Below are 26982 nucleotides of genomic sequence, written 5' to 3'. Positions count from 1 at the left end.
GAAGCTAATAAAAGCATGTTTACATGTTACTGTTTAAAAATTTCAGGAAGTAGTAATTCTCATTTTCTATTTATCTGTATTTAATGCGATCTTTATAGCCTGAACGTTTCAAGCTTTATTAATTAGACTTAAGTAAAAGTAAAATAACTTTCTGAATTATTAGCATATCAAGGTAACTGAAGGGAAAAAATTTATTTTTTACTTTTTATCGCAGTCAAAATTTTATTAAAAAATGAATATTTTAATTAAACTTTTAGCTTAAAAGTTTTTAAGTGCTAAAGCTTTTTATTTAAAAAAAATTTGTTAAATCAATTTTGATGTAACTTTTTACCCACTTTTGTAATATTTTTACTGCCATAAGATCGTTTTGTCAACCAATATTTATTTATGCTGTTAAGTTTCATTGGGAAGAATATGAATATTTTTAGAATAAAATTTGACCCTACCAGACAAACAAATAAGAAACACGTAAGAAGTGAAAATGCAAATTTTTATAAATTATTAGGGTACACTAATAGACACACAATAAAAATCCTTAGGGATATATACAGGATGAAGAAGTCGTAAATATGCCTATATTGAAAAGTATTGCAATGCTTTGTATGTGCAGGAACTATTGACTGCATACTATTGCATTGATTGAAATATTTAGTACGTCTGGAAACAAATATATTTAAAATATTATTATTAATGAATTATTGAACCCACGTAATAAATGTTTACATCAATTTTAGGTATAAATGATATTATCCAAAATTATTGGATATATGCCAAAGAAAAAGATGACAATATGAAATGCACCCACCTATCCTACGATATAAATGCAATTTTAGTACCCCTGTCATAGATAAAAGTTGTATATACGAATTTAAGTTGAGGGGGGTCAAGCCGCTAAGACTTGTAACAGATCGATCAATAAACGCGCGCGCTTTGTACACATATATATATATATATATGCACACATATATTTTGTAACGTAGTAGAAATATTGTGGCGGGGGATGCTTTTAACATGGAAATTTAAATACCGTTCCTTAATGATATAAACGAGTCCACATTACGGGAAGAGCTACTATCTAGTAAACAATAAAACTCAAAAAAAGTTTATTTGCTATCACAGTTTTCATTAGTATATTGGATATAATCTGTCTACTTAAAAATTGTCACCCATAATTGTTTTTAAATTAAAGTGAAACTAAAAAACTATTTTTGAACGTCAAGTTTTTTATATAAAAATAATTGGAAATTTCATTAAATTTCGCTAGTTATATAGCGAATATTTTTTATTGATACTAAAATATTATAAATTTATAACTACCAAAACGGCAAAGAAATCGGAAAGATTATTTTTTACTGATTTTATAAATAATCACCATCGTAATTTCTATTTAACTTTATTGGAATTAAGATGGAAAAATCGTCACGTTTTTCAGAGTACTTGTTTGCGAAAATGGCCCCGGCTAGTGGCCCAGAGGCCGGCGAGGGGACGCAGCTCCCGCGTAACACCACGGTGGATAGTTCAGCGCCCAGGGAGTTGACCGGCATACGAAAATGGCTATCCGAAAATTTATTACTCATTGTTACATTGTCTGGGGTTTTAATTGGAGTTATTCTAGGTAAGTAATTCTATATTTATTTTTTTAAGCTTTAACTTTTTATTATTATAGCACAGAAATATTGTTTATATTTATGTTTAAAAGATTTGAGAAGCCTTATAAATTTTAATATTATTTTTAATCCATTAATCAATTTACATTTTCTAAATAACTAATATGTACAAAATGTTTAAAAAGTATGGTACCTACGTAACTTGTATCATCAAGGAAAGGATTTTTGCCCATTTCTGTGAATTAAAGTACACTAAATACTAACGGAAGCAAATCACAAAATGATTATTAAAAAATTGTTTTATTTTGTCTATGACTCATACAACTAACACAATCAATAAAAACTACCAAAACAATTAATATATTGTTAGAGTTGTAGGATAAAAATTAATATAAATAGATAATGGCCTCTTCCTTCTTCATAGATTTTTATTTGATAATAGATGACACCTTTATAGTTCATAATGAAGTCAAAACTCTTTTATTTTTCTTACCTATCATTGCGTCAATGGTAGTTAAGTTTTGCAATTGGTATTTCCGTGTTTTCGGCTATTTTTGAAACAAGGTGCAGTACAAATATAACCATTTTCATCCCTTTTGTAGAGTATTATGTATTATGTATGTATTCAATGGTTTTATTCCACTTCATTACAGATTCAGAGTCTATTTTGAACAATGTAGTATTACACAGCATTCACATATTTCGTAATACCCTGTACAAAAAATAAAGCAACTAGAGTAGTCATAAACAAGACAATAGAAACAAAACTCAAAGGTGATGGTCTTGCACACTTACTCTTGTTTCTGAAGTTGCAGCAAGACTCTTGCAAAGAGTTTTGTTTTCTACTAAATCATAAATACTGACTTTGCTACATGAAACTTGCTTATTTTTCAACTTTGAAGGGAAACCAGTCAAGAAATACTATTTCTGCAAGAAGCACAGTTTCACCTGCGACTTCAAAATTTTAAAGGACTTTGAATATAGAAAAAAAAATTATAACTTATTTGTATGTATCTGTACATTTGATTGAAATGAAACTGTACAATAATCTTAAGGGTGGAAGTTGGGCCTTTGTATAAAAATATTAAGCCACCCAGGAAATGTTGTTTTACAAGTCTTGCGAGACCAATCAGTAAACTAGAGTTTATCAATTTGAATCAGATTCTTTACCGTCATAAGTTTATTGGCATAAGGGAAACGTACCTTTTCAAAAAAAGTATATTAGCTTAGATACGTTTTTTTGAAATGAGATTTTTATCTTGGTTTTGAAATCATGAAATTTTTACATAACAAAGCGAAAAAGGGAGAACGCAGGTTTACACACAAATATTCCACCTTCTAGGTCAATTTACTTGTAGATGTGTGAATAGCATTATTACCTCAAAAAGGCATATTATTGCATTGGGCTAGGGCTGTTGGGGATTTGTAACATTCAAAAGTTTTTTATTATAAGGGAAAATCTAGTCAAGAAAAGTACAATTTACAAAAAATTCTTCGGAATAATATGTTTTAGAAAAGTGTAAAAAACTAGTAGTGGCAATACCTTCTTGAACTATTTAAAATTTCAAAAAATATTTAATTTAAAAAAATTTTTTTGTTTTATGGCCAAATATTATATATTTTTATATTCTTGGCATATTATCGACTTGTTACAGTTCGTAAATTGGATAAAAAAAGAAAATATGATAAATATATATTATTATTTCCTTCAGGCTAGCAAGCACGTGTTTGTGTCAAATTTAAACTATTAGATTGAACGGAATTTTTGTAATTAGTTAAGTAAGCTCATTTATGAAATTCGATGAAAAATAATTATTTTTAAATATTCAATGTTTATGTCATATTTAAATTATTATTTTCGAAGTGCCAATTTCTATGCTTTAATTAATAATTTTGTGAAATAATATCCATACAGGAATAATTGGTAATAGGTTTTTTTTTCTTGGCAAGCCGACAAGCGGGCAGTTTGTTTCACAGCTGAAAATAAAATTTTTTTAATCAAATATACTAGAAATCTTCAAGTATGGCAAAAGAAAAGATGAAATGCCCTTTGATGAAAACTGACATGATTTTTTTATACTTGAATCACTCCTCCAACCGACCAATAAGAAGGATTTCCTTTTCCCTTACTCAAATTTATCCAGCGATTAAACGCGCAACTTTTAAATTACTTCTGTATCACATTCTTAACTACAAAAATAATATCAGCAACTATTCTATTTATCTATCTCAGAGGTTCTCAAACTTATTTCGTCTACCGCCCACTTCGAGAATCTAATTGTTTCTCCGCATCCCGAAAGCGTGTTATATTAGCCTATTACCTATATTTATCCTATACAGATTAGACTTACCACCCCCTATTCAGGCCTCTGACGCCCCTAAAGTGGCGTTATCGCCTACGTTGAGAACCCTGATCTAGTTATTATTCAAGAAAATTTGTTGTGGTCAATTTGACCGTGAGTATTGAATGAAACGCAATTTTTTTGTTTGTTTCTGCCTATCATTTTGAGGATTGATAAAGATAACAGATTAAGAACTGTTCAGAAATTTGCTCAAATAACTTCATACCGATTGAAAATGTACAATTGTAATTTTTGCACAATTGATTAAGAAATCAACAACCTGACATAGTTTAACCACTTGACAGAGCAAAATCAATTTTTTAACGTTTAAAATTTAAAAATAATATTTAAGTTAAATATAGCCGGTCAAGTTGCTAGTCGAGCAAACACAATAAGGATTGTAAAAGATAGAATGCTACAAAAGGTAGCATGGCTGCCATTTAGTAATTCTTGGTTTTATTATTTGCGGTAATATTAATCACACTTTGTAAAAATTTCAGCTGTCTAATTATTACAATCTCTGAGGTACAGTTCGTTGAAAGAGAGCCGTTCGGACTAGCAGGCGGGTAGCAGAATCTTAGTAATAGAGTTCCCTTGGCTGCCCTTCGGATGCAAAACACTAATACTGTATTATATTTTACAATGGTTATCATGAGACTATTGGTCGTGGGATTATGATCAACTCTATACAAGATTGTCGATTTACTTTTCGCAAATATGCAGATAGCTGTGTAAAATTTTAATAATTTGAGAAAATTGTTTAACATATCGTATTCTGTAAGTTTGATATATTAATGAGGTTTTAACTATGATTCTAATTAATTTGCATTTTCTTGCACTGTTTATTGGCAAAGATAAGTGATAGGCATTGGTCCTGATGTCGATTTCAATGTATCTTTCGTTAAAATTTGAAAATGTGCGAGTATAAATAACAAGATCTAAAATCAAAATTAAAATCGATTGATAAACATATAAGATATATAAGGCAATTAAATAATTGTTTCTATCATATTCTTGCAAAACAACTTTTCATATGTAGTCTCTATGGCAATTGCAGGTTATGACGTCACCAAGTATGTTATTTTCTTTTCTTTCTATTTGTAGAATTAAATCTTCCTCATATTTTCGTAGTTATTGATTTAATCCAAAAATTGATTTCACACGATGTTTTGGCTCGATAACGCACGTCTTTTGAAGCAATACAAAAATTTTAGGACAAAGGCTGTCTTTGAAAGAAACTATAAATTTTTTTTAATTTCAACTAAAAATACTTGTGGGTATTTTGATAAGCAAGCCGATAAAAAGGCGTTCCTCTATTAATATTAAGAAGTAGACATGAGGAAGTAAACATACATTGATATCACAGACTAATAGATCCCAAACAACATCATATGACCATAAATCGAATTATTTTAAAACACACACGACTAAGAAGCAGTTCTTTTGAAACTTCTTGTATAATTTTTGTTAATTTCACTAATGATAAACTTTTAAGTTAATTAGTTCATGGAAATAAATACCCTAATAATGATTGTGCAATATAGGTATTATTACATATAAAACAGTGTCATATTATGTATAATTAAATTATTAGTATGTTTTTTAGATTAAAAACAAACCTTTTGAGCAACACAGCACCATCGTTTAAGTCATATTTCTCCTTTATGAAATGTCTCTTATTATTTATTTCTCATCTTATTATTTTAGATACGCTTTATTGAACTGGGATTTTTGCTTTTTCATTGTTTTGATAATATGAAATATCTACATAATAGAACAGGAATCGACACTGCCAAACTCTCAATTTAAACCACTCAATTTAAAGGACTTGTAGATGTGTAATAGCCTTAGAAACTTGTTCCATAGAACTTCGATACAGTGCATGAGTCTATATTTCCAGGGGAAAACACACCTCCGATGAATAAATAGTATTCGGAAAAACTAATTTATTACAATATGAAAAATTTTTTTCATTAGACGAATACCTTTTACGTAATTAATTCTTGATAAAATAATTATTTATTACTTAATTCTTAGTAATGCGTAGGTTTTTATTTCCTACACGTAATTTGTAGATTTTGACATAAGCTTATCGTTTAAGGGTATCTACTTCCTTCCTTGTTTAAATTTTCTTAAACGAAAATTTTTTTAAATTTTTATTGACGCTACGAATTTATTTTCAAAGTTCCAGCTCGATTAAATCACGGGAAAAGGGTTAAAAATCGATCCATTTTTTTGGCATGCAAGCAGGCACTACCAGTTAAAAGAAAATGGAATGGAACAATACAATCTGGGCTTTTAAATGACCAACATATAGGTAGATAGTTCTTAATGTGAAAGGACCGGCTTAATTAAACCATTGTCAGTGTGAAAATTTAATTGTTGTCAATTAAATTAATTTGTTATAAAGCAATAACAAAAATTTTCTAATGGTGATAGCTCTGCTTTAGACGGGGACGTATTTTTTTTTTGGTCTTCATAAGTCACTTGGCGCCCTTCTCTTATAAATTAGTTTTCTTCTCTTGTAACCTTTCCCTTGCAAATGCAAGGGTCCTAGACAGTTGCCTAATCCGTGTAATGATTAATAGATAATGAAATCGTTTTTATTTTTATTTTTTTAAGCGACAATTCATGCTAATTTTTTGCCAGCGTTTAACGCACGATCGAAGCTAAGGAAATTGTATAATAATCTTCCCAATAATACTATACCTACTATATAATTTACCTTTCTAAATTTTATTTCCCTTAATTTGGTGATTCATTAATTTCACACCCCATTAATCTGTTACAAAATGGTATTTTTAGTCGTATTTTATCCGAAATTATAGATTTTTGAATTGCATCGAAGGTTAACGGGAACGGGTGGGTATGTTTTCTAAATTCGTTCCAAGAACTACTCCTTTTGCGCCTCAGCCGACACTTTCATTTATGATTTATCCAAAATAATTTTATAGGATTGATTAACCTCTTTACGGAACGAATAACGTATCAATAGATATTTGTAAATATTTACAATTATTGAAAATTCTCGTTACCTATTTCTCGTTTGCTATTTTAAAATACTACATTTGAAATTGTAACATATATTTGATGAAAATCGAAAAAATTTCATTTCCTTGATTAGATTAAAAGTAAATATCTAATTCTAAAACTCCACAAATGAATTGCTTAATTGATAATTTGATCTTGTGTTAATACACACTTTTTTTAAAATTTATTTATAATTCAAAATATTTAACATTAATTAACCCCAATTTATTATTATAGATCAATTAATATATTGGTTTAAAAACGTAATACATTTTTATTTATTTGTACTTAAAAATTTTAATTCTTTCTTATAGATGTTCACATGTAACCGCCATGTCTATGTATTATGCATACCAAAATTTTAATAAATATTAAAAGTCCACAAGTAAAACTTGAGATATTGTCGTCATATTTAGCTACATTACCATTCTTCATCATTGGCAAAATAGAATTTATAACAATCGATTTTAGCTATTTTTGATGTCAATCAAAAGACTTAAATAACTTAAAGTTTGGTATTTTACAGTCATAAGTCGTATTGCATTTGGCGGACTCAATAACCAATGAAAAATCTCCTCACATTAAACTCTTACTTAAGAAACCATAATAAGCACTATTTTCAAAGCAACATTACAATAAAGAATGATATTAATTTTCATATGTCTTCGGAGGATATCAAATCATATTTTATAGAATTTCACGATCTTAGCAAACTATGCATCAATCCAATCTCATAAAAACTGAAATATTGTCAATATTTTCAAAAATCTTGCCACCTTGTTTTAAAAATTATTCTAACTTTCTAACTTTGTAATTTTACAAACATTTTTCTAATGAAATAAACTTTTTTTTGTAAAATAATCAAACTTATCTATTATTTATGAAGTAAATTTGTAATATTACAAAACATTTTAGAATTATGAACAGCCATTTTTATTATAACTTTTGAACTTTTGTTACATTACTTACCAAACTGTGTTTGTTTTTCAGAAGGTTCAGAAAAAGCTTTTAAAACGATAGATTTTTGAAACAATATTATAACAGTTGAAACTAAAGGCATAACCAAATATAATTAATATAGCAATATATTTATTTATCGACTATGGTTGAAACTACATATACAGAAAAAAATATATATACTTGAGTTGATTAACTAAATTTATTAATTAATTATTTTTATGAATTTTGACAACTCAATTTACTTCAATAAGTTTGTATATGAAAATTAATAATTAATGAGCGATATTTTTAATTTAAAATTAATTACCGAACTAGACTATTTTACAAATTTTTTTCTATTTAAAATTCAAAATAATTTTAAAGTTCCAAAATTATAGAAATAGTTCTAATTTCAAACGGTATAGAGTACTAATATCCGTCTTCAAAATACAATATATATAAATGCCTCATCCAAATTTCATCTAGATTTATTAAATAACGAATTCAAAAGCTCCGTTTCGTATCTATGGATAAGTATTGGTCTCTATAAAAACGAGATAATATATTAGCAATGTTTTTGAATTCAAACCATTTCACCTCCGATATATATAAATATGTTTAAAAAAAAGTTCATTAAGGACGTTCCCAAAAAATCACGTTTTCTTAGAATCATCTTTAAATCGCGTATATATACATTCTCATTATGCTCTTTATAAGTAGGTAAATTTTTTAATACCCCTTACAATTACGGTTTAAAGTTTGCGTTTTTAAAAAATACCTAAATCCTATATTATACGTATACATGTTTTTAAAGGCATGGTTATATATGGTTAATTGTGTAACAAAGGTAATTTTCTTAAGATGATTTGCAAAACTAATATTCATTAGTAAAAAGTATGATAAATATTTTCCTTTAAAGAAAATTATAACAAGCGGCACTCATTTTTCCATAAAAGACATTTAAAGTGATGAAATAAATAGCATTTGTATTAAGAAAATAAGTATTTCTTCTATAAGTGATTTTCTGTAAATCTTTACGCATCAATATATCAAAAACTATGGTAAGTATACATCGAAAAAGTTTACTTTTAATTTTCATCTAATTTTCTTAAGTTCTAACAAAATCCAACCTCAAAATTTAAAACGTAAGTCTCAAATATTTCCATACACTCATTTTCCTGAGAAAGTCCTTATAACAAATTATTTACGTCTTATTTACTATATTTTATATATATATACTATATTTTTATATTTTTATTTATTACTTTAATGTCTCGCAAATGAAAATTCTTTGTGCATATATGTGAACTTTTTCTTGTTTTTGTGTAAAATCCTTTTTTGTGACTTGTGTGCGCATATTTTTTTAATCCAGCTTTTAAAAAAATACTGATGAAATTATGGTGACATGAAGGATTTATAAATACAGGGGAAATCAGATATATATACCTATATATATATATATATATATATATATATATATATATATATATATATATATATATATATATATATATATATATATATATATATATATATATATATATATATATATATATATAGATTATTAAGATTATTTTAAAGATTTTTTTATCTTAAACAACTTTTCCCGTAAAAATCGTCATTTTGCATGCAAAAACTTATATGTAAGACGATTTCTTGACCTAAATTACAGCTATTGAGCACTTTATGAAAATCTTTCATGTAAAATTTGAGTATTTACGCCTTGTGTTTTCCGCATTATGACGCATTAAATAGGCTACTAACACTAGTTTACAAAATAAAATAAAAATCATATTCTTCCAGTGCATTTCATATTGTTTTTATTTAGTGGCAATAAGTAAATGCAATCATATATTTGTTTCATTTTTATTACAATTGTCACATTTTATTTTCAAACTTTTAAATAAATATTAACTTTGAAATTTTATCTCAAAGGCTTCAGGTAATACTAGCATAGCTTTTAAACATTTATGTTTCATCTTTCCATACCTTTCTGAAAGATACTGGGCCCAGGGTATGTTAGGTGATTATTGCTGGTCTATTTTAAGAGATACAATTAAATACAAGGAAATAGCTAAAGTGATTCATTCATTCTTAATATTTTTTCAATACCGTTTTTGTGTTTTTTTGTAAAACAATTGAATTGGATACATAATGTGTTAGATTTTTTCATACTTTTTTGAAACTTAATTGTTAAGAAAATACGCTTTGCATTTAAAGGACAAAAACTAGTTTAATTATAATTTTAATATATAGTATGTGCTTAAAACTATAAGTGATATGAAAAATCTTACTAACACTATCGAAGTCGAGTTTTCTGCACATGAAATTTTATAGAAAAGAAAAAAAATTAAGTAAAAAATGAAACTAAAACATGCATTTCCTGATGCGTGTTTGTTCTGCTTCGATTTATTTTAATATCGGTATATAGTGTCACAGGTCAAGTAATAATAACACACATTTATGCACGCTACAATTATGTACAGGAAAATAATACTACAGTAGAAATTTTTACAAAGTTATTGAAAAAAAACTAGATAATGATACGTTTTGTATTTTCTGCACGACGAGGTCATAGGTCAGTGTACTTGAAGGTACTGTAGATAATACTGTCGTATGTACGTAACATGTACATAATGTATGAGTATATTGTTTTTGTAATTTTCGACACATAATTAATTTACCTGTATACACAATTAAAATGAATGAAATATTTTATTTCCGAAAATACAATACTTTTACTTTATTAGGATTCCGTTTACGGTACATACCCAAAGGTGCTTGTTCTGTTTAGGCGATTAGGTTTATCAGATCATCATTAGATGCTAATTATACCCAACGTATGTAATTAGGAATGGACTAAGTTTAGTCCCTTTATAATGCTCAGAAATAAACAAAATTTTGGTAAAAGTGTTCATAAAAATACCTTATTAGGTAAAAGCGAAAAGTTTTTATAAAATTGTTCAGGACGTAAAAAGAATCTTTAATTTCGTAAACGAGAAACATAGGTCAATTGGGCATGGATACGTAAGACTCAACTTTTATACCATAAAAGATAGAAGAAAAGTAAACAACAAACAACATTTGTTTGAAACATTTTTTCGTAAACATCATTGTTTTCTCGTAAGCGTGAAATTTGGATAAGAGATGAAGGATGAAAATTTATGGATAGCTTTGAATAAGTTTATCTATTGATTCTAATTTCATACCAAACCTCTCGATCAAAGAGGTCAATAAGTGCAGAAATTTTTTTAGATAAACTTCGTCTCAAAGCTGATTCCAAAAAACGAAAAAAATTTCTTTGAAAACAAAAAACGTTCATTTTTAACATCAGTTCAGGAAGTCAGATATTTAAGGAAAATAATAAGTTATTTTAATTTATTAATTTCTAAATTTAATTTTATCAACTCACAGTCACTTTATTTTGTATGCAAATTCAAGCAAGTTAAAGTGCTTTTAATTTTTATCGAAAACAAGAAAAACTTATAAGATTAGCCTAAGGTTCAGGTTTATGTTCGTTAATCCGATTTCAAATTCAATCAAGGACAAGTCGGGGCTATTTCAAAAAAATTCACGAAACATTTTTGTAATACAATAATCTAAGTCTCTGATTAACTATGCAATGCAATTATTTGTTGTGATAAAGTATGGAACCATCGATGCAGGAATCGAATTCACACTTAGCAAATTTTTCTTTCTATAAATATTTAAACAATCTTTTTTCTAACTACACCGTACCAGTGGTTATTGACCTGTTTTTTACACATGTAGCGATGAATTAAAATTGAAATTGACACGTGTTATCCTGTGAGTTTATCAAAATTTATTGCTTTTGTTAATATACTATTGATCGTTTTTCTACACGCACATAGGTATTGGTTTATCGTCGTTTCAGAGAATTTGTTTTTAAATGTATTTTTTATAAACGATGTTTTTTTTTTCAATAGATACCAAATAAAGAAAATGGGACTTTCCATAATAACCGCAAGCAAACCGCATAAAGCATAAAATTCTAATCATAAAAGTTTCTATAGCCTACGTTTACAAGCTTTTTGTTAGGCAGAAGGCATAAACCAGTTTATTAACTATGGCTTTAAAAATAACATATTAATGCGGGCTATGAATTTATTTGACTTATAATATAATTTAAGGATTTTGCTAAAATATATATCCTTTAGGAACACTAGCCTCACTCAATATTTTTGACTTAATATTTGGTAAAGTCTGGGATAACCGTTTAAAAAAGAAAGAGTGTGCTATTGGGTAACCACGCTGCTGCTCAATATATTGACGGATCTTCAATTAAAACTACCTGCGCACGGTCAATATACTTGAAGCAAAATAATCAATTAGAATCGTGACTTAAGCAGAGATAGCATCCCCTGAAAAAGAGGGAATAATAGGCAATCCATGCGTCTGTCAAATATATTGATAAAAGATTACCCGTCTTCTTCAATATTTTTCAACCAATATTATTGTTTCAATACACTCCTCAGATGATCGATATATTGATCAATGTTGTGATGATATTACCTCAGTAATATTAGTGTAGGCACTGAATAAGTTTCGTGTGCATTTACACTCACTCAGCGCCTACACTATATTGTATCTGGTTGATTCTATATTTAAAAACATGAATGAAAACAAAATTTGTGGGCAATGTTTATCAACTTTTGTTTGCAAACTTCTTAAACTTCTTTAATTTTCTTTTTCAGGTTTTGGCCTCAGACCATTAAATTTAAGCGCAAATACAATAATGTTAATGTCTTATCCTGGTGAATTATTTATGAGATTATTAAAATTGATGATATTACCATTGGTAATTGCAAGTTTAATTGCTGGCTCAGCGAGTTTGAATGCACGATTAAATGGAAGAATTGCGTTAAGAACATTAATTTATTTCTTTTTAACATCTTTATTCAATGCAATATTGGGTGTTGCTTTAGCTGTTATGATACATCCTGGAAATCCTGGTATGAAAGATGCGTTAGGTGAAGGTACTGAAAATCGTGAAGTTAGTTTATTGGATAGTCTACTTGATTTAGGCAGGTGAGTTCAAAAAAAACATTAAACTATGTTTCATTTTGTGTTATTTTTTTAAGACATTGGAATTGGTAAGATTTTGTATCAGATCTTTTCATCTCATCTAAATAACAATCCAAAAAATTTGTCTTTATAGGAATCGATTTGGAAAAAGATTATTTTCAATATTATATAACGTCTCTATATTTTATTATATTCTGGTACCATTTATGTCCACGCTTGTTGTTTTTCGAATTTTACAACAAAAATATCACTGTGTCTCAAACTTTAACAAACATAATGCTAACTAAATTCTGCACAATAAAATTGGTGTGTATCATATTTTTCAAATGGCATATATCTAGCTCCGTTATCAAATGGCAAAAATCAAACTTTTAAGGCTTAAGTATTGTGAAAAATTGAGGGTCCATTGTTTTAGAATTTTCAGTTTTATCATATTTTATAATCACATGGCTGCTAAGTCAGAGAGAAAAAATTTTCACGCAAAAACAAGTCATTTTATTTCTTTTTTAAGACTTCCACAAGGATATCCATTTCACCCGAATCGAACAAATATGTATATGAGTTTCTTTTTTGCCTATTTTGCCAGGATGATTACCTTTATTCACATTTCGAAATCTTTACAATTTCCCAATGAAATTCGAAAAACTTTTAATCTGTTTGTTTGAGGTAGTTTTAACATATATCAAGGTCTTATAAAACTAATCGATATATAATATTCAACCTACCCCATTCTCCATCGAATCCTAAAAGACATATTTTTTGTATTTATTTCCTTTAATAGAACTTTTACATCCAATATGAATAAAATATCACTAGTAATGATTAGCAGCATAGATGATAATTATTAAAATATTCTTACACAATTAAAGCTTTCACAAGTTTTTTAACGAGGTACTATTCTAAAAGAAAAAGAAAATAGAAGACCAAGCCGTCAACTTTCTTCATTTTTAAGAAACAAAATCTTACATGAAAATCATTGTAAACTACTATATTGATAATTTGTTCTGTTAAGCCAAAAAAATTTAGCAATGGCAAATACGGGAGATCCATGTTTCAATATATAGTTTTTAGAAAATCATATCGTACACGAAACTTGTTTAAGCATTAAATGTGTTAACTCGAATCTCGCATAATATACCTATTCTACTACAAAAGTTTTTCTGGATATGTTTGTTTAAAAAACTACTCGTTATTTCTATTAAAACTATGGTATTATCAACCATGTAAGTCCTCATCAATATATTTGTAACAGTCAGTCAATCTGTGAGTGTGCTCATCACAAGCAATGTTATAATTATAACACTTAGAATGTTTTAACTAGTACGTTTTTAATGACATAGAGTATATATATGTTCAGTAACCACCAGAGATTATACTAAATACACAACGCGATATTCAGTTAGGGTAATGTCAAACGATACATTAAGTCCGCGTTTTTTTAAACAATCATGTATCACGTACGTTAATTTCAACGTACGTAAGAGCTCTAGCCTAATGTTTGAAGTTATGAATATGAAAATTTTCTTAACTATTATTTTCATAAAATTTTAATTAGAATTATCTGAGAGTTAGGCTAATATAATATAATTAAAATTATCTACCTAATTAATAATCGAAGAAACAAGAAATAAATTGAAGTAACGAATAGTTTTTTGTTCTTGAACGATTGGTTTAAAGAGAATATGTCAAAATGAATTTTATAGATAGATTCAAAGAAATGAAAATTATAATTATAACGTATATGTATATTTAACTACAATATAACTATAATCGCAATTAATACTTCAAAGGTATTCCACACTCTGGTAGAAATAAGCTGTCTATTGCCGGAGCCATCCGGAGCGGCAAATTCTTTAAATATTAAATACAGTAATCTCGATAATCGGGACTCAGTAAGATCAGGGCTATTCCGAAAAATGGTGTTTTCCCAAAAAACACCATTGCAATGTATTTAAGCGAAACTGAACATATAATACATATACCCTGTAGGATGTCTTTTTAAAGTTGGCATATGCTCGAAACTCTAAAACTAATAACTTTTATCGATAAAAATGCTACAAACGAAAAATGTTGGGTGTGTAAGTGCACATTGGCCTAGGTTTTCAAGCTGACTCTACTTCATAACTGATACTCGATAGATGAACATTTTAAATTTAAAAGTTATTATTGATTAAAAAAGTAACATTTTTTGTTCGGAACATTTTTCCGTACAGTTTACGCAAACCATTCCGTTTAGGCAAAAAAAAAAACTGAAAAGTTTTACCTAAAATTGGTTTTTCGTATCAAAATTGTTATTTCGTATAATTGTTTCTGTAAAATCTAGGCACTCTTAGAAAAGAAATTTCCCATAAATCCAATAAAAGTAGTTCGTTTTTCTATAAAGACCATTTTGGTTTTTGCTATCAATTTCTGTCTAAAATATCCGGTTCACAAAAAAATGTTTCAAACAAAATTTTTTTGCCTATTTATAAAAAACAGCTTTCTTATTTGAAGCGTTCGTATGTTTGCCAGTTACGAATCAGAATAAGGTTTTAATTGAACCTGAAAACTTATATCGAATTCGCTGGCGGCATAAGATACGTCCCTCTGAAAGTAATATTTTTCTTTGAAGCGTTTTCCTTGATTAATTTATCTAACGGGTTTCAAGTATATGTCAACTTAAAAAAGACACTCTGTATATGGTATGAGTGTAAAGAGCGGCAAATATTATTTTTTGCCCGGAGCGGCTAAATAGCTAGATCGAGCCCTGGATGTAATATAAATAGTGGCCTTATGAAACGAAACGAAAGTCAATACTTTACTAACAAGTGTAATGCCTTATCTATACGTACCGTCAACGTATATTTTCAAACATTCTTCATTTTCTTCCAATAGAGTCACAAGTATAGGGTCTTTTAATAAGAAGGATACTTTTTATTTACATTCATTTCAATTACTTTTTAGAAGAAGTTTTAGTGATTAGTATTCTTATTAAAAGCAATAGAAATGAAACAATTTACAGGAGTTATAGACTGGAAATTTCGAGTGAAATCCAGTAAAAAATATTTTCGAATGCCAAAAGTACATTGTGATTGATTTTAATTTGAATTGAAGGTATATTGGACAAATAAAGTGTAGACATGCAAAAATTATCGAATTACCTATTTAAAAATACTATTTTTAAAAACAACTTAATGCCAATTTATAAATTTGATTCTATTTATATAATGTAATAAATTGTGAATATATTGAGTGAATATAGTGAACAACCCACGTAGATCTGTTTACCACCAATCATGCAGACATGATTTTTAAATATAAAATTTATGTTTGCATGGGTAACAATCACGCGATTCTATTTTGCAAAATATATGACTTGGTACGTAGAAACATTTTACCCTCAAAATTTTACATTGGTTTTCCATCAAAAACCTCTGTTATGTTTACTGAATGAATTCTATAAAAGAGCCTAATATTGGAAAAAATTAGGTATAACATTTGCAAATGGCAAAAGTTCAGACTATTTCATTCATGAGAAAATGACTTTTTTAGAAAATGTAAAATTTGTTCTGCCAATCAAAAATATGACAATATATACCGCATTGTCAACCTTAAATATTTGCAGGTCCAGGAAAATGAAAAATAATTTTTTCATTTGTTATCCACTCAGCTCATTCGTAAATTTCTGCGAATCTTAGTCAACACTGAAATACCTACTCCCTAGAAATACTCCCTCGTCATCCATTGTCATGTATTGCTACAAATCGTCTCAAAAACTCGAATATCAAGGGGCAGAAAGTTTACTCTTTTCGCGTTCAAAGTCAATTATCTTCTTTTATTTTAAAAAACTACGCTCAGCAGTCATACTACAGATAACATCAATATCTTTGGAATATATTTTAGTATCTGTCACTTTTTATTATTCGAAAATTTTACTTGTTTCTGCTATTTACTGTACCGACTACAATAAATGTTAAGTTCATCAATTCTATATTTAATAGTCAATAACATGTCTATCAAAATAAATCAATATATAAGAGAAGGTGTAGAAACCATATCTCACTGAAAATTGTTTCTATTTATGGTACTGTTATTCTTAAATACTAGGCGGTTTTCTTTTTTTAAATTTAAATAGTTAAAAACTATCAATAAAAACGTTTGAAAAATCATGGTGCACGAAATGTGTTCCATGGTACAATATCATAATGTACCATAGGCTACCTAGAATCAGCCCTACCAATTTTACTTGAAGACCCTCTCCTCCATATATTTATTATCTTTACTGTTCACGCTAGAAGGAACATCGTTATAATTTGTAATTAATAGGTTCTCTCATAGATATCTCTGCCTATTAAACGCTTCGAAAGTAATTTTTATTGATCCGAAGTCTATAATCATGTATCCGTGGTACAACATGATGCTATATCCGAATTGCCTTCTCAATTTACCTTCTCAACATTTAGGCATAAAACTCAATCCATTATTATTATACAAGTTAAATATTTGTACGTAATTACCTCACCAACGCAGTAATTTTAAGTCATTTGAAAAACATGATATTTTATAATATTTTGAAATTCTTAAAACTAAACATGAGATCCAAAGTGTAAAAATTGCAAAGCTGGCAATTTGTAATTTTTTGCACTCAGTAAAAAAATTAAATATTGTTTTAATTGTAAAAAATTTACCCAACCTCACGGCGCCTATTTTTATAAATTCGAAAACTCTATTAGTTTAATGAGAAATCAGTTTTCGAGAGGTATATTTTATAAACAAAAAATTCGAACTCTTGAACTTTAATAATGGAATTCAAAAAAAGTAAAAGTAACATGCAATAATGCACATTCCATATGCTACCAATTGGTATCATCTACTAGCTCCATTAACGTACAAAGCATTGTTTTATAATATTTATGTTACCCGGTGGTACCGTCACATTATTATGTAATAAAACAACATTGTGTGTGCCGTGACTTGCGTGACTATAAAATTATTATGTTAATAAACTGTATTAATTTTAAAGATATCAAATGAATAATATATTTAAAGCATCCATCATTTGCATGTTTTTTGCAAAATATTGTTTCCGATTAGAAGAAAGAAGAAAAATTTATCAATCTATTTTCACTATTTAAAAAGAAATTAAAGATAAATATCTTTAGAAAAACTAATCATTATAAAGAAAAATTTCAATTATTTTTTATATGAACTTTTTGCTATAACTATACATACCAACTTAAAAATGGTAATTCTCCTTTATCAATTAAGGTAGAGTTAAAATCTCAAAAGTAGAGCAATCGTTACTTAAAAAAGTATATTTGGTAAAGCTCAAATTAGGGAAATTAAATGTAATTTAAATTTTTTCGTATGAAACTTGGCTGCCTGACATATAATTCCGTAACTTCATAGAGAAACGATATTTTAATGTTACAAAACATTGAGGTTTTATCCACCGCTCGTTTAACCACGTGGCATCGATTTTCTTTATTACACTGGGAAAAAAAATTCTTAATACAAAGTGATATGAGTCTCAACCTCATCGCGAGATCAATTATGGCGAAAGGTACCACGAATGCGATACTACTACCGTACGAGGTTGAGTGATGAAGTTGACACAAACGCATGAGTTGTTTGTGTGAAAGTAATATTCTGTCCAACAAATTCCAAATATTGTTGTTTTGAAATGCAACTCAGTTTTAAAGAATCGTTTTTTGATTGATTCTACCACTTATAAAAATTATACAAAAATACTGATATGATTGTCACAACTACATGAGCAAGTAAAAAAATAAAAAAGGTTTATACCTGCTAATAAGTTTATTTAAAAAAAAAAAATTCTTCGAGTCGGTTTGAACCAGCGAGATAATCAGCGACCGATGCTTGCTATTCCAAAAAATATGGTTTATACCTATTATAAAAATGATTATGGTTAGTAACAACTATCTTTATGTATTTGGCTCAATCGCATATGAACTATACATTATTGATATGCGATCATATTAACCAAACCCTCTGTTTTTAGCAAGTACAAACAAATTTTCTTTTAATTCATCAATTCGCTTTATTTACATCATTTCCAAAAGGTACAATTTTATTCCATCAATAAAATGCATGACTTTAAACTAAAATCAATCTCTTTCATAGAAGTTAATGATTTTGTTTATTTAACTTCAGTGATTTTGTATCAATGAATTCATATTTTAAATTCAATCCCATTATATTGTAAATACAAATATTTAGCTGTACTTGTTCCAATCGTTAGGAAATTGTTTGAAAGTATTTTTACTATTATTTCAATATGAAACCGCCAACTTCGGGATGAGATTGCCGTTGTAATTATATTAATCCTAATTTAATTAATTAAATTAGCCGGAAACTTATAATTAACAAGTTGACAAACACTATTGACAAAATACATATGAGGTATCTTCAAATTAATTCTCTTTGGTTTTCATAAGTTCCATTTAAAACTCATGAATTCATTTTTAATCCCTTTCTCTATGCTATAATAAAGATTGTGGAATTAGTGGATTATGCCAGAAGCTTGTTTAAGAATATTCTCGTAGATTTTGGTCGAGGTGTAAGCTTTATAAAATATTTCTGTTCTAATTATAAAAAAAAAAAAAAGAAAAAAAAGAAGTTCTTAAAGACTTAAAATAGAACTCTAGAAACTATTTTTAACACACTTTTATATAACTGACCTGTAGATTAAAGGACTGTAATGCAATTTTTCAATTCAGTTTTTACCCACTTTTAGACACCGGAATAATCTGAAATTATACAGACGAATGAAGAATCGATGACAATACAATACTACGTTATTATCCGATGCCATATCGGAACTTGAAAGTATACGAAACGTAATAGTCTAAATATAAAATATAGTTTTAAGAAACTAAGAAATCATGCGAAAAATTTTAAATTATGTGAACTTAAGCGTACAAAACAATATCAATCGAAATGTAAAATTAAATGTTATAAAGCGTGGGATGACCGATATCTGTTAAATAAACTAATTTTATGTGAATAGATGTAGAGGGTCCCCTTACTTTATAACATCGAGTTGTATATTACAATTAAAATTATTATGTACATTATTTTAGTCAACTTATTAATAGAAAGCATTTTCTCAGTTTTCTTAATATTATTTAACTCTTGTTTCACTTTAAATTAGTCGTAAAGTTAAAGAGCTCATTTGTTGTAGAAAGGTAGAAAGGTTTATTTTCCCATCTCTGATAAGCAGAGGACGATTTGCACAATCGAACGAAGTGGATCTCTGTTATCTGAAATATTCTTGTTTAATGGCATTCACAAAATATGAAACGGTGTTAAAGATTGCTTTATATCAACAATCGAATATAATTTGAATGAACGGAAACAAAGAAAGATGGGAAAGAGAATGAGTAAAATATATTCGTAAAACAGAATGTCATACCTAAATATATTTCTAAATAATCACTTTATGTAAATTTAATTGTTTTGTTTTGACGTAATATTCACTAATTGGCTTACGAAAGAAAGAATAAGTGTAACGCTTTATTTACCCTTATTATTTTATTTCGTGACGTAATTCATACAAATATTTACTATGGTAGCAGTGAATATAATAGGCTTGTTCTTTAGATACAAATATCTACTTTGACTCAAAGTGTTCAAATGAATATTTTATAAAATTCAAAATAACGATTTTAACTAAAGAAGTTAAAAATTATTATTTTGAATTTTTTGAACCAAAGATTTGCCGCAGAAAAACTACAAATATGTACTCATGATTTCACCATTTACATGCAGTATCGACATATTCAACTGCATTCAGTTCATCTGATAAAACTCCTTAATTCAAAATACAGTGCAACCTTAATATAACATACCTTAATATAACGAATTCCTTATCAAATTTTTCGTAATCCCCTTGAATTGCGAACAACCTCTTTATAACGAATTTTCGACTAATCTAACCTCAATATAAAAAGCCTCAGTTTAACTAATTACTTGATATAACAAATATTTACTTGTTCCCTTTCGATTTATTATATCGAGGTTGCACTGTAATTATCAGTTAACTTAATAGCTACTTGTTTTTCAGTTAATAATCAGTGTTGGAATAAAAAAATAAACATGTTTTTAACCATTAAGAGCTGAATGTAAAAATTTGAAGCTGTAAAATTGAAAGTCGGGTTCATTTATCAATTTTTGTAGGTAATTTTCGAGAAAAAACCTGTACGAAAAGCCTTTATTTTAGAGCAAATTCCAAAAATATTCATCTAATCGTCAAATAAACTTTTTTATGCTTTTGAAGAAAAAAAAAGTTCCCAGTTTTTTGGAATTTTCTTAAGGGTTATCCTATTGAAAAACTGGACTAAATCTTAAAAATTTTGGAATATTCCAATTTAACTACGAATTATTCGACTGCTTTATGTTTTTTAGCTAGAGACTATTGTGTGCTTATTACCTAAAATAGTTTACTACCTTACTTTTTGGAGTATGTAATTGCCCCTATCTAGACCCACGTTTGCTCCAGGAAAAATCCAGAAATTTAATTTACTTTAGGTATATCACTTCATAATATCTAATATGTATTTGGAAATAGATATAAAAATAAAATTTTTACCCCGTACAGAAAATTTCCGAACAATAATTACCTCGACTCTAAATAATAGCACAAGTAATTAATAAAATTTTGCTGTTCTTATTATATAGGCTCAAAATTTTACAGTCAACTCTTAATTTAAATTATCATCATTTTAATGTTGTTCTAAACTGTATTGATTATTTATAATAAGTAAGAATGAATGGATAATTTTCCATATAAACTTTTTCATAAAAATATTTCGCCATCATAATCAAACACTAACAATTCTAATAATATTAAAAAATGTGTGTTTGGGAACGCTAATTAAAAACGAATGGGAATGTGTAGGATTTGTTAAGGATAACTTTTTGATTTTATTTCAGAAATATATTTCCGGATAACATATTCCAAGCTGCCTTTCAACAGGTTAGTGTTAGAATTCAGTTTCGTTTTACTGAATTCGCAAAACGAAAACCTATACACACACTCAGAATAAGTCTGTCTGATTCATAAATTTTAAAAAATTTAAAAAACATCTCCATCAATTTATCTGACGTAGCCATATTAAAAATTTATCTTCAAAATTTTTCTTCGATGGCCAAAATTATTTAAAATTTAAATTAGCATGTAGAATTTTTTTATTAAAGCCAATGATTAGAGCATGATAAAATTTTTTTTAATATGCTTTTTAAATGACTTATTGTTAACTTTTTTCTAAAAAATTGAACTAAAAAAATAAGGGCCACAACATTTTTGACTCAAAAATTGATTTTTAAAAAATACATAAGAAATATAAAGTAAAAAAAAATTCAAATAATTTATTAATGTCTCTTTTTCAGGCCCACACTGTATACGTACCCAAAAAGAATATTTTTCGCAATGACAGTTTCAATGATACAACTTTAGGAAATACAGAAAATTTGATTATGCCAATCGATGATGGTTTAGAACGAGAAATTCGATATAGGTTTGTTACAAATTTGAATTTAGTTTTCTGCCAGATATGTGCCGATAGCTACACTGAGCTTTCCCGAATACTTACGATAACATGTAAAGTTTAGTGTTTGGGAGATTCGTAATGATATCGTGAGTATTAGAAAAAACTCGATGTTGCCATCAGCTAAACTTTTACAGAAACTGGCTACGTTATTACTGGCATGGTTAAAACATTTCCATTTTTATTTTCACAGAGCTGGTACAAATACGCTGGGAATTGTATTTTTTTGCCTAGTATTCGGAACAATATTAGGTACATTGGGGCAAAAAGGAAAAGTTGTAATTGATTTTTTTACAGCAATATTTGAAGTAATTATGCGTATGGTATCGGGTGTTATGTGGCTCACACCGTTTGGTATAAGCAGTGTAATTGCTGGCAAAATTTTAGATGTGGATGATCTAGGATTAGTGATGTCACAATTAGCATGGTTTATAGCAACCGTTTTAATTGGGGTCGTATTTTACCAATTTATTATCATGCAGGTAAATATAAATATATTTATTTTTATTTTCTAAGTTTTTCTTAATATATGCTAATGCATTTTCGGTTCAATGTTGGTAAAATGAAGAGAATGAATTCTCACGATAACTAGCTTGCACACTCTCGCTTTGACTAAGATAATCTGAACCCTCTTAACTCTTCTCACTCCTATTTATGCACTTGAAATTTAGCACCCTCCCCCCCATACACTTTCCAAACTTCCCCCTTTTTTAACATCAACACTGACTGGGGACGTTAGTCATTATACCAAGTTGTTGCCTGATTTTGTGCTTTCATTTTCGAAATTTTGGCTATTCAAGAGGACTACAATACCGCTCACGCAGCAACCTTAGAACGGGCAGAGGAGACGAAGTATGTTTTTTTAATGGAACTTAATTGGAAAGAGTTTTAAAAACATATTACAAAGGATTTTGGAAAAATACACTACGACACGCGAAAAAAGACATTTTTTCGCGAACTTACAATGATTTAAAAGTGTCAGTTTATTTGTTTAAAGCACAACAAAATCACACGCACACACAAGGGGGATTAGAGTCGATAAATAACGTGAAAATGACGCTAAAAGTCGTAAAGCAGAAAAAACGCGTGAATGAATGTCAATATATGGATATGTGTGAGTGTGTGCCATATTAGAGACAAAGAATCCTCACCTCTTCATTTTCACGTGCTTGATTTTCTGCGCTTAAAGCAACAAAAAATATTTAAGCCGACAATTTTTAAACTATCGTCTTTGAAAATAAGACGTAGCCAGTTTTTTCAAAATTCTCTTGGGAAACCCATTGAAATAAGAACTTGCATCACTTGAAGCTCCTCCTTTCCTTTTAAAAACCGTACTTCGTCTCCCTCTGTTGTCCCTAACGCTATTACTCTCTTGAACTACAAAATTTACGCTTTTTTTCTAGATCAGTTTGAAAGTAATTTGATAATTGCTGAGCTTTTTCCATTCACTGTTTAGACAGAATTTCGTTGAAATGGCATATAGTTTAACAATTTTTATTTTCAATTTCAGTTGATTTACTTTGTGTTTATACGAAAAAATCCATTTAAATTTTATGTAAAATTGGTTCAGCCATTATTGACAGCATTTGCAACGGCATCAACAGCTGCCGCACTACCATTAACATTTAAGTGTGCAAATGAAAAACTACGAATTGATTCACGCATCACACGTTTCGTATTACCTATCGGTTGTAATATAAATATGGATGGTACAGCTTTATTCGTTGCTATTGCCTCAATTTTTATTGCTCAAATGAATGGTATTTACATCGGTTTTGGTGAAATGATCACTGTTTGGTAAGTTGAATTAGAAAAATGTATGTCTTGTTTGTTGGCAACTTGCAGGCATATCTCTTAAAAAAGTGTGTTGTATACATAGTGTTCTGTGTAATTGGCTACAGACCTCTTCATTTTCTGTATAAACTGAGAAAAAAGAAAGAAAAATCTGTTGACCAAATTTCAATCTGAGGCCTAACATAGGAAATATGGTTATGAAAAAAATGATAAATTTAATAAACAGTCAGAATATGGAGGGAACTTTCACAAAACTATAAAGTCATGTATATATCCTATATACTTTCTCGGTAAATTAAATGTACCCAAAATTAACACTATAGGGACTTCCTCCACGCCGCTATATCATCCGTAAATTTCAATATATCCGTAAATTTCATATGATTTTTCATGTGTTTCTTGTTCAGTTAGTTTGCTGGCTTTATTTTTTACAATTTCTGGCTATCTGGCTATTGGCTTACCTAACGAGGAACGAAAGAACTAAAGCAAATAATAAAGAATAAAATCGCAGCGATGTCTTATAATTTGCACTCTTAACAAGGACTCTTCACAACGCAACTGTATTCATCTGCTTAGAAATTTTCTTTGGTGATCAATGATGAAAGATTGCATAAACAAGACTATTTTTGAGTCCATGTTCATTACCCAGCTTACTAGAAATATCTGTCCGCTTCTCAATATAATTATGCAAAGCCAATTTTTTTTTTATTTAGTTTGTGTTCAACGGCTGCTTCTTTGTCATCAGCAAGTGTTCCTAGTGCAGCTTTAGTTTTATTATTGATGGTGCTAACGGCTATAGATGCACCAATTCAAGACGTATCCTTATTATTTGCTGTTGATTGGTTTGTGTAAGTATTTTATTTCATATTCTGTGATTTTAAATTATTTTCATAAATTTTAAACGATAAAATAATTTGTTTACTTTTCAGTGATCGTTTTCGTACAACAAATAATATGTTAGGTGACTGTTATGCGGCAGCTGTGGTTGAATGCTTGTCTAAAAAAGAATTAATGGCCTGTGATGCTGCTGCTTACCAAGTTAGCCAGGTTTGTTTTATAAATTCATTTTGAGCTTTCCTGTCTAAATTTTTAAAATTAATAATCTGGTATGAAAAATATCAATTTTTGTTACAAACTTTTGCGTCTCAAGTTTTGAATATATAAACGATGATCTATATGATATCACATCATGGCGGTTCGTGTTTTAGGTCACGTGACATGCAAATTAAAAATTACGACTTTTAATTTTAATATAATAAAACAATAATGTGCTTTTGTGACTCGAAATCAGAACATTTAAGTATATTCCTACATAAATTTAATTTTTGATCAAATATCATAATTTATTTTTCCCTATCGAAAGTACTGCGTGACAATTAAATTTTGTAGAGCTACGGCCATATATTGAATATATAAAAGATGATCTATATGATATCACATCATGGCGGTTCGTGTTTTAGGTCACGTGACATGCAAATTAAAAATTACGGCTTTTAATTTTAATATAATAAGACAATAATGTGTTTTTGTGACATAATTTATTTTTCACTAACGAACGTACTCTATTAAAATTATTTGAAATGTTGCAGGAACATACACCAGTTACTTCAAATGGTCATATATTATCTCGTCATCAATCCGATCTCGAAGCAAATGGAAAGGTGCTTGATTCTAATTCTGTGATTATAGATTTACGCCATGGTAAAAAATAATATAAAAAAGAAACAAATAATTTTTAATTACTAAAAAACAGATATAATATACATTATAACTATAATAATATACGATTAATCAATAATTTATAATGATCTTAACTATAAGGAATCTATATACTACCGATACTGAAAAAATCAGATATTATAACCTATACATTTACATTAACCATTTATATAGAACTCAATGTGATATTTTATCATCCTAGATTAAAAACCCTGTCCATGTTAATTGTTACCTACTATATGCAAGGTGGTTGGAAAATGTCCAACAAAGACATTGTTTTTATATTTTAATTATGTTTTGGTAGGTAAGCATAAGTAGAGAATACCCACCTTAAACCTACTAAAATATTAACAATTCATTTTTACTGCAAAACATTTAAATATAATTGGAATCTGGCATATTACACTAAATGTCAGAAGAGGTGAGGCTTTAATGATTTAAAATTCGATATCTCAAGCAACATTAAGTGATCATTCCTGGCATCTAGTGGTAAAAATGAAAACAACTATATGTATGCATTTTAAGAATATGTTAGTTTCCATATATTGTTTATGCTTCATTTATTTTTTAATCGATCTTTTACCGACCACCTGTGTTATTATGTGTTTTCTTCATCATAAAAGTTTCCATGGACTTATAAAATATTTTTTCCAACAAATATATTTTATATGTCTATGATGAATCATTTAACCACATCTCTATTTAAAAGCATATCGATTCCAAGAAATATAGTTTTTAGAAAAATTTTTCATTACATAAAGGATGTAAAACTTTTGATGAATTTTTAATCAAACGGAAGTCAATAATAATACAAATAAAACAATATTCTTTATCATATCATCTTAAAATATACATGTATATCATATATGTCATTCTTATAAATGTTAAAAAAGGCCGCCAGGGTTCATAAAAAAACTTTGTACGTAAATTTTTTTTAATGAAAACAATAAAAAGACC

At 28.2% G+C, this 26982-nt stretch overlaps 1 protein-coding gene across 1 annotated transcript; it reads left to right on the top strand.

Annotated features, from left to right (window-relative positions):
- The first annotated feature begins 1308 nt into the window (after window positions 1–1308).
- Window positions 1309–26739, top strand: LOC123300716 (excitatory amino acid transporter). The gene is made up of 9 exons (XM_044883345.1): window positions 1309–1615; window positions 12634–12967; window positions 21899–21941; window positions 22355–22482; window positions 22706–22994; window positions 24023–24309; window positions 25020–25154; window positions 25236–25353; window positions 25896–26739. Exons 1-9 carry the CDS (start codon window positions 1408–1410, stop codon window positions 26016–26018), a joined length of 1665 nt encoding a protein of 554 aa, XP_044739280.1. The 5' UTR covers window positions 1309–1407; the 3' UTR covers window positions 26019–26739.
- The last annotated feature ends 243 nt before the right edge of the window (window positions 26740–26982 follow it).

The sequence above is a fragment of the Chrysoperla carnea genome, chromosome 1 (assembly GCF_905475395.1).
Source record: "Chrysoperla carnea chromosome 1, inChrCarn1.1, whole genome shotgun sequence".
In the NCBI taxonomy this organism is placed as follows: Eukaryota; Metazoa; Arthropoda; class Insecta; order Neuroptera; family Chrysopidae; genus Chrysoperla; species Chrysoperla carnea.
Note: the sequence above shows the minus strand (reverse complement) of the source record. Positions and strands in the feature narration are given on the sequence as shown.

Coding starts and splice junctions, on each gene's coding strand:
- LOC123300716 (XM_044883345.1), top strand. CDS start 1,408: ATGGAAAAATCGTCACGTTTTTCAGAGTACTTGTTTGCGAAAATGGCC. Junction 21,942..22,354: donor TCCAAGCTGCCTTTCAACAG/GTTAGTGTTAGA, acceptor TCTCTTTTTCAG/GCCCACACTGTATACGTACC. Junction 25,354..25,895: donor CTGCTTACCAAGTTAGCCAG/GTTTGTTTTATA, acceptor GAAATGTTGCAG/GAACATACACCAGTTACTTC.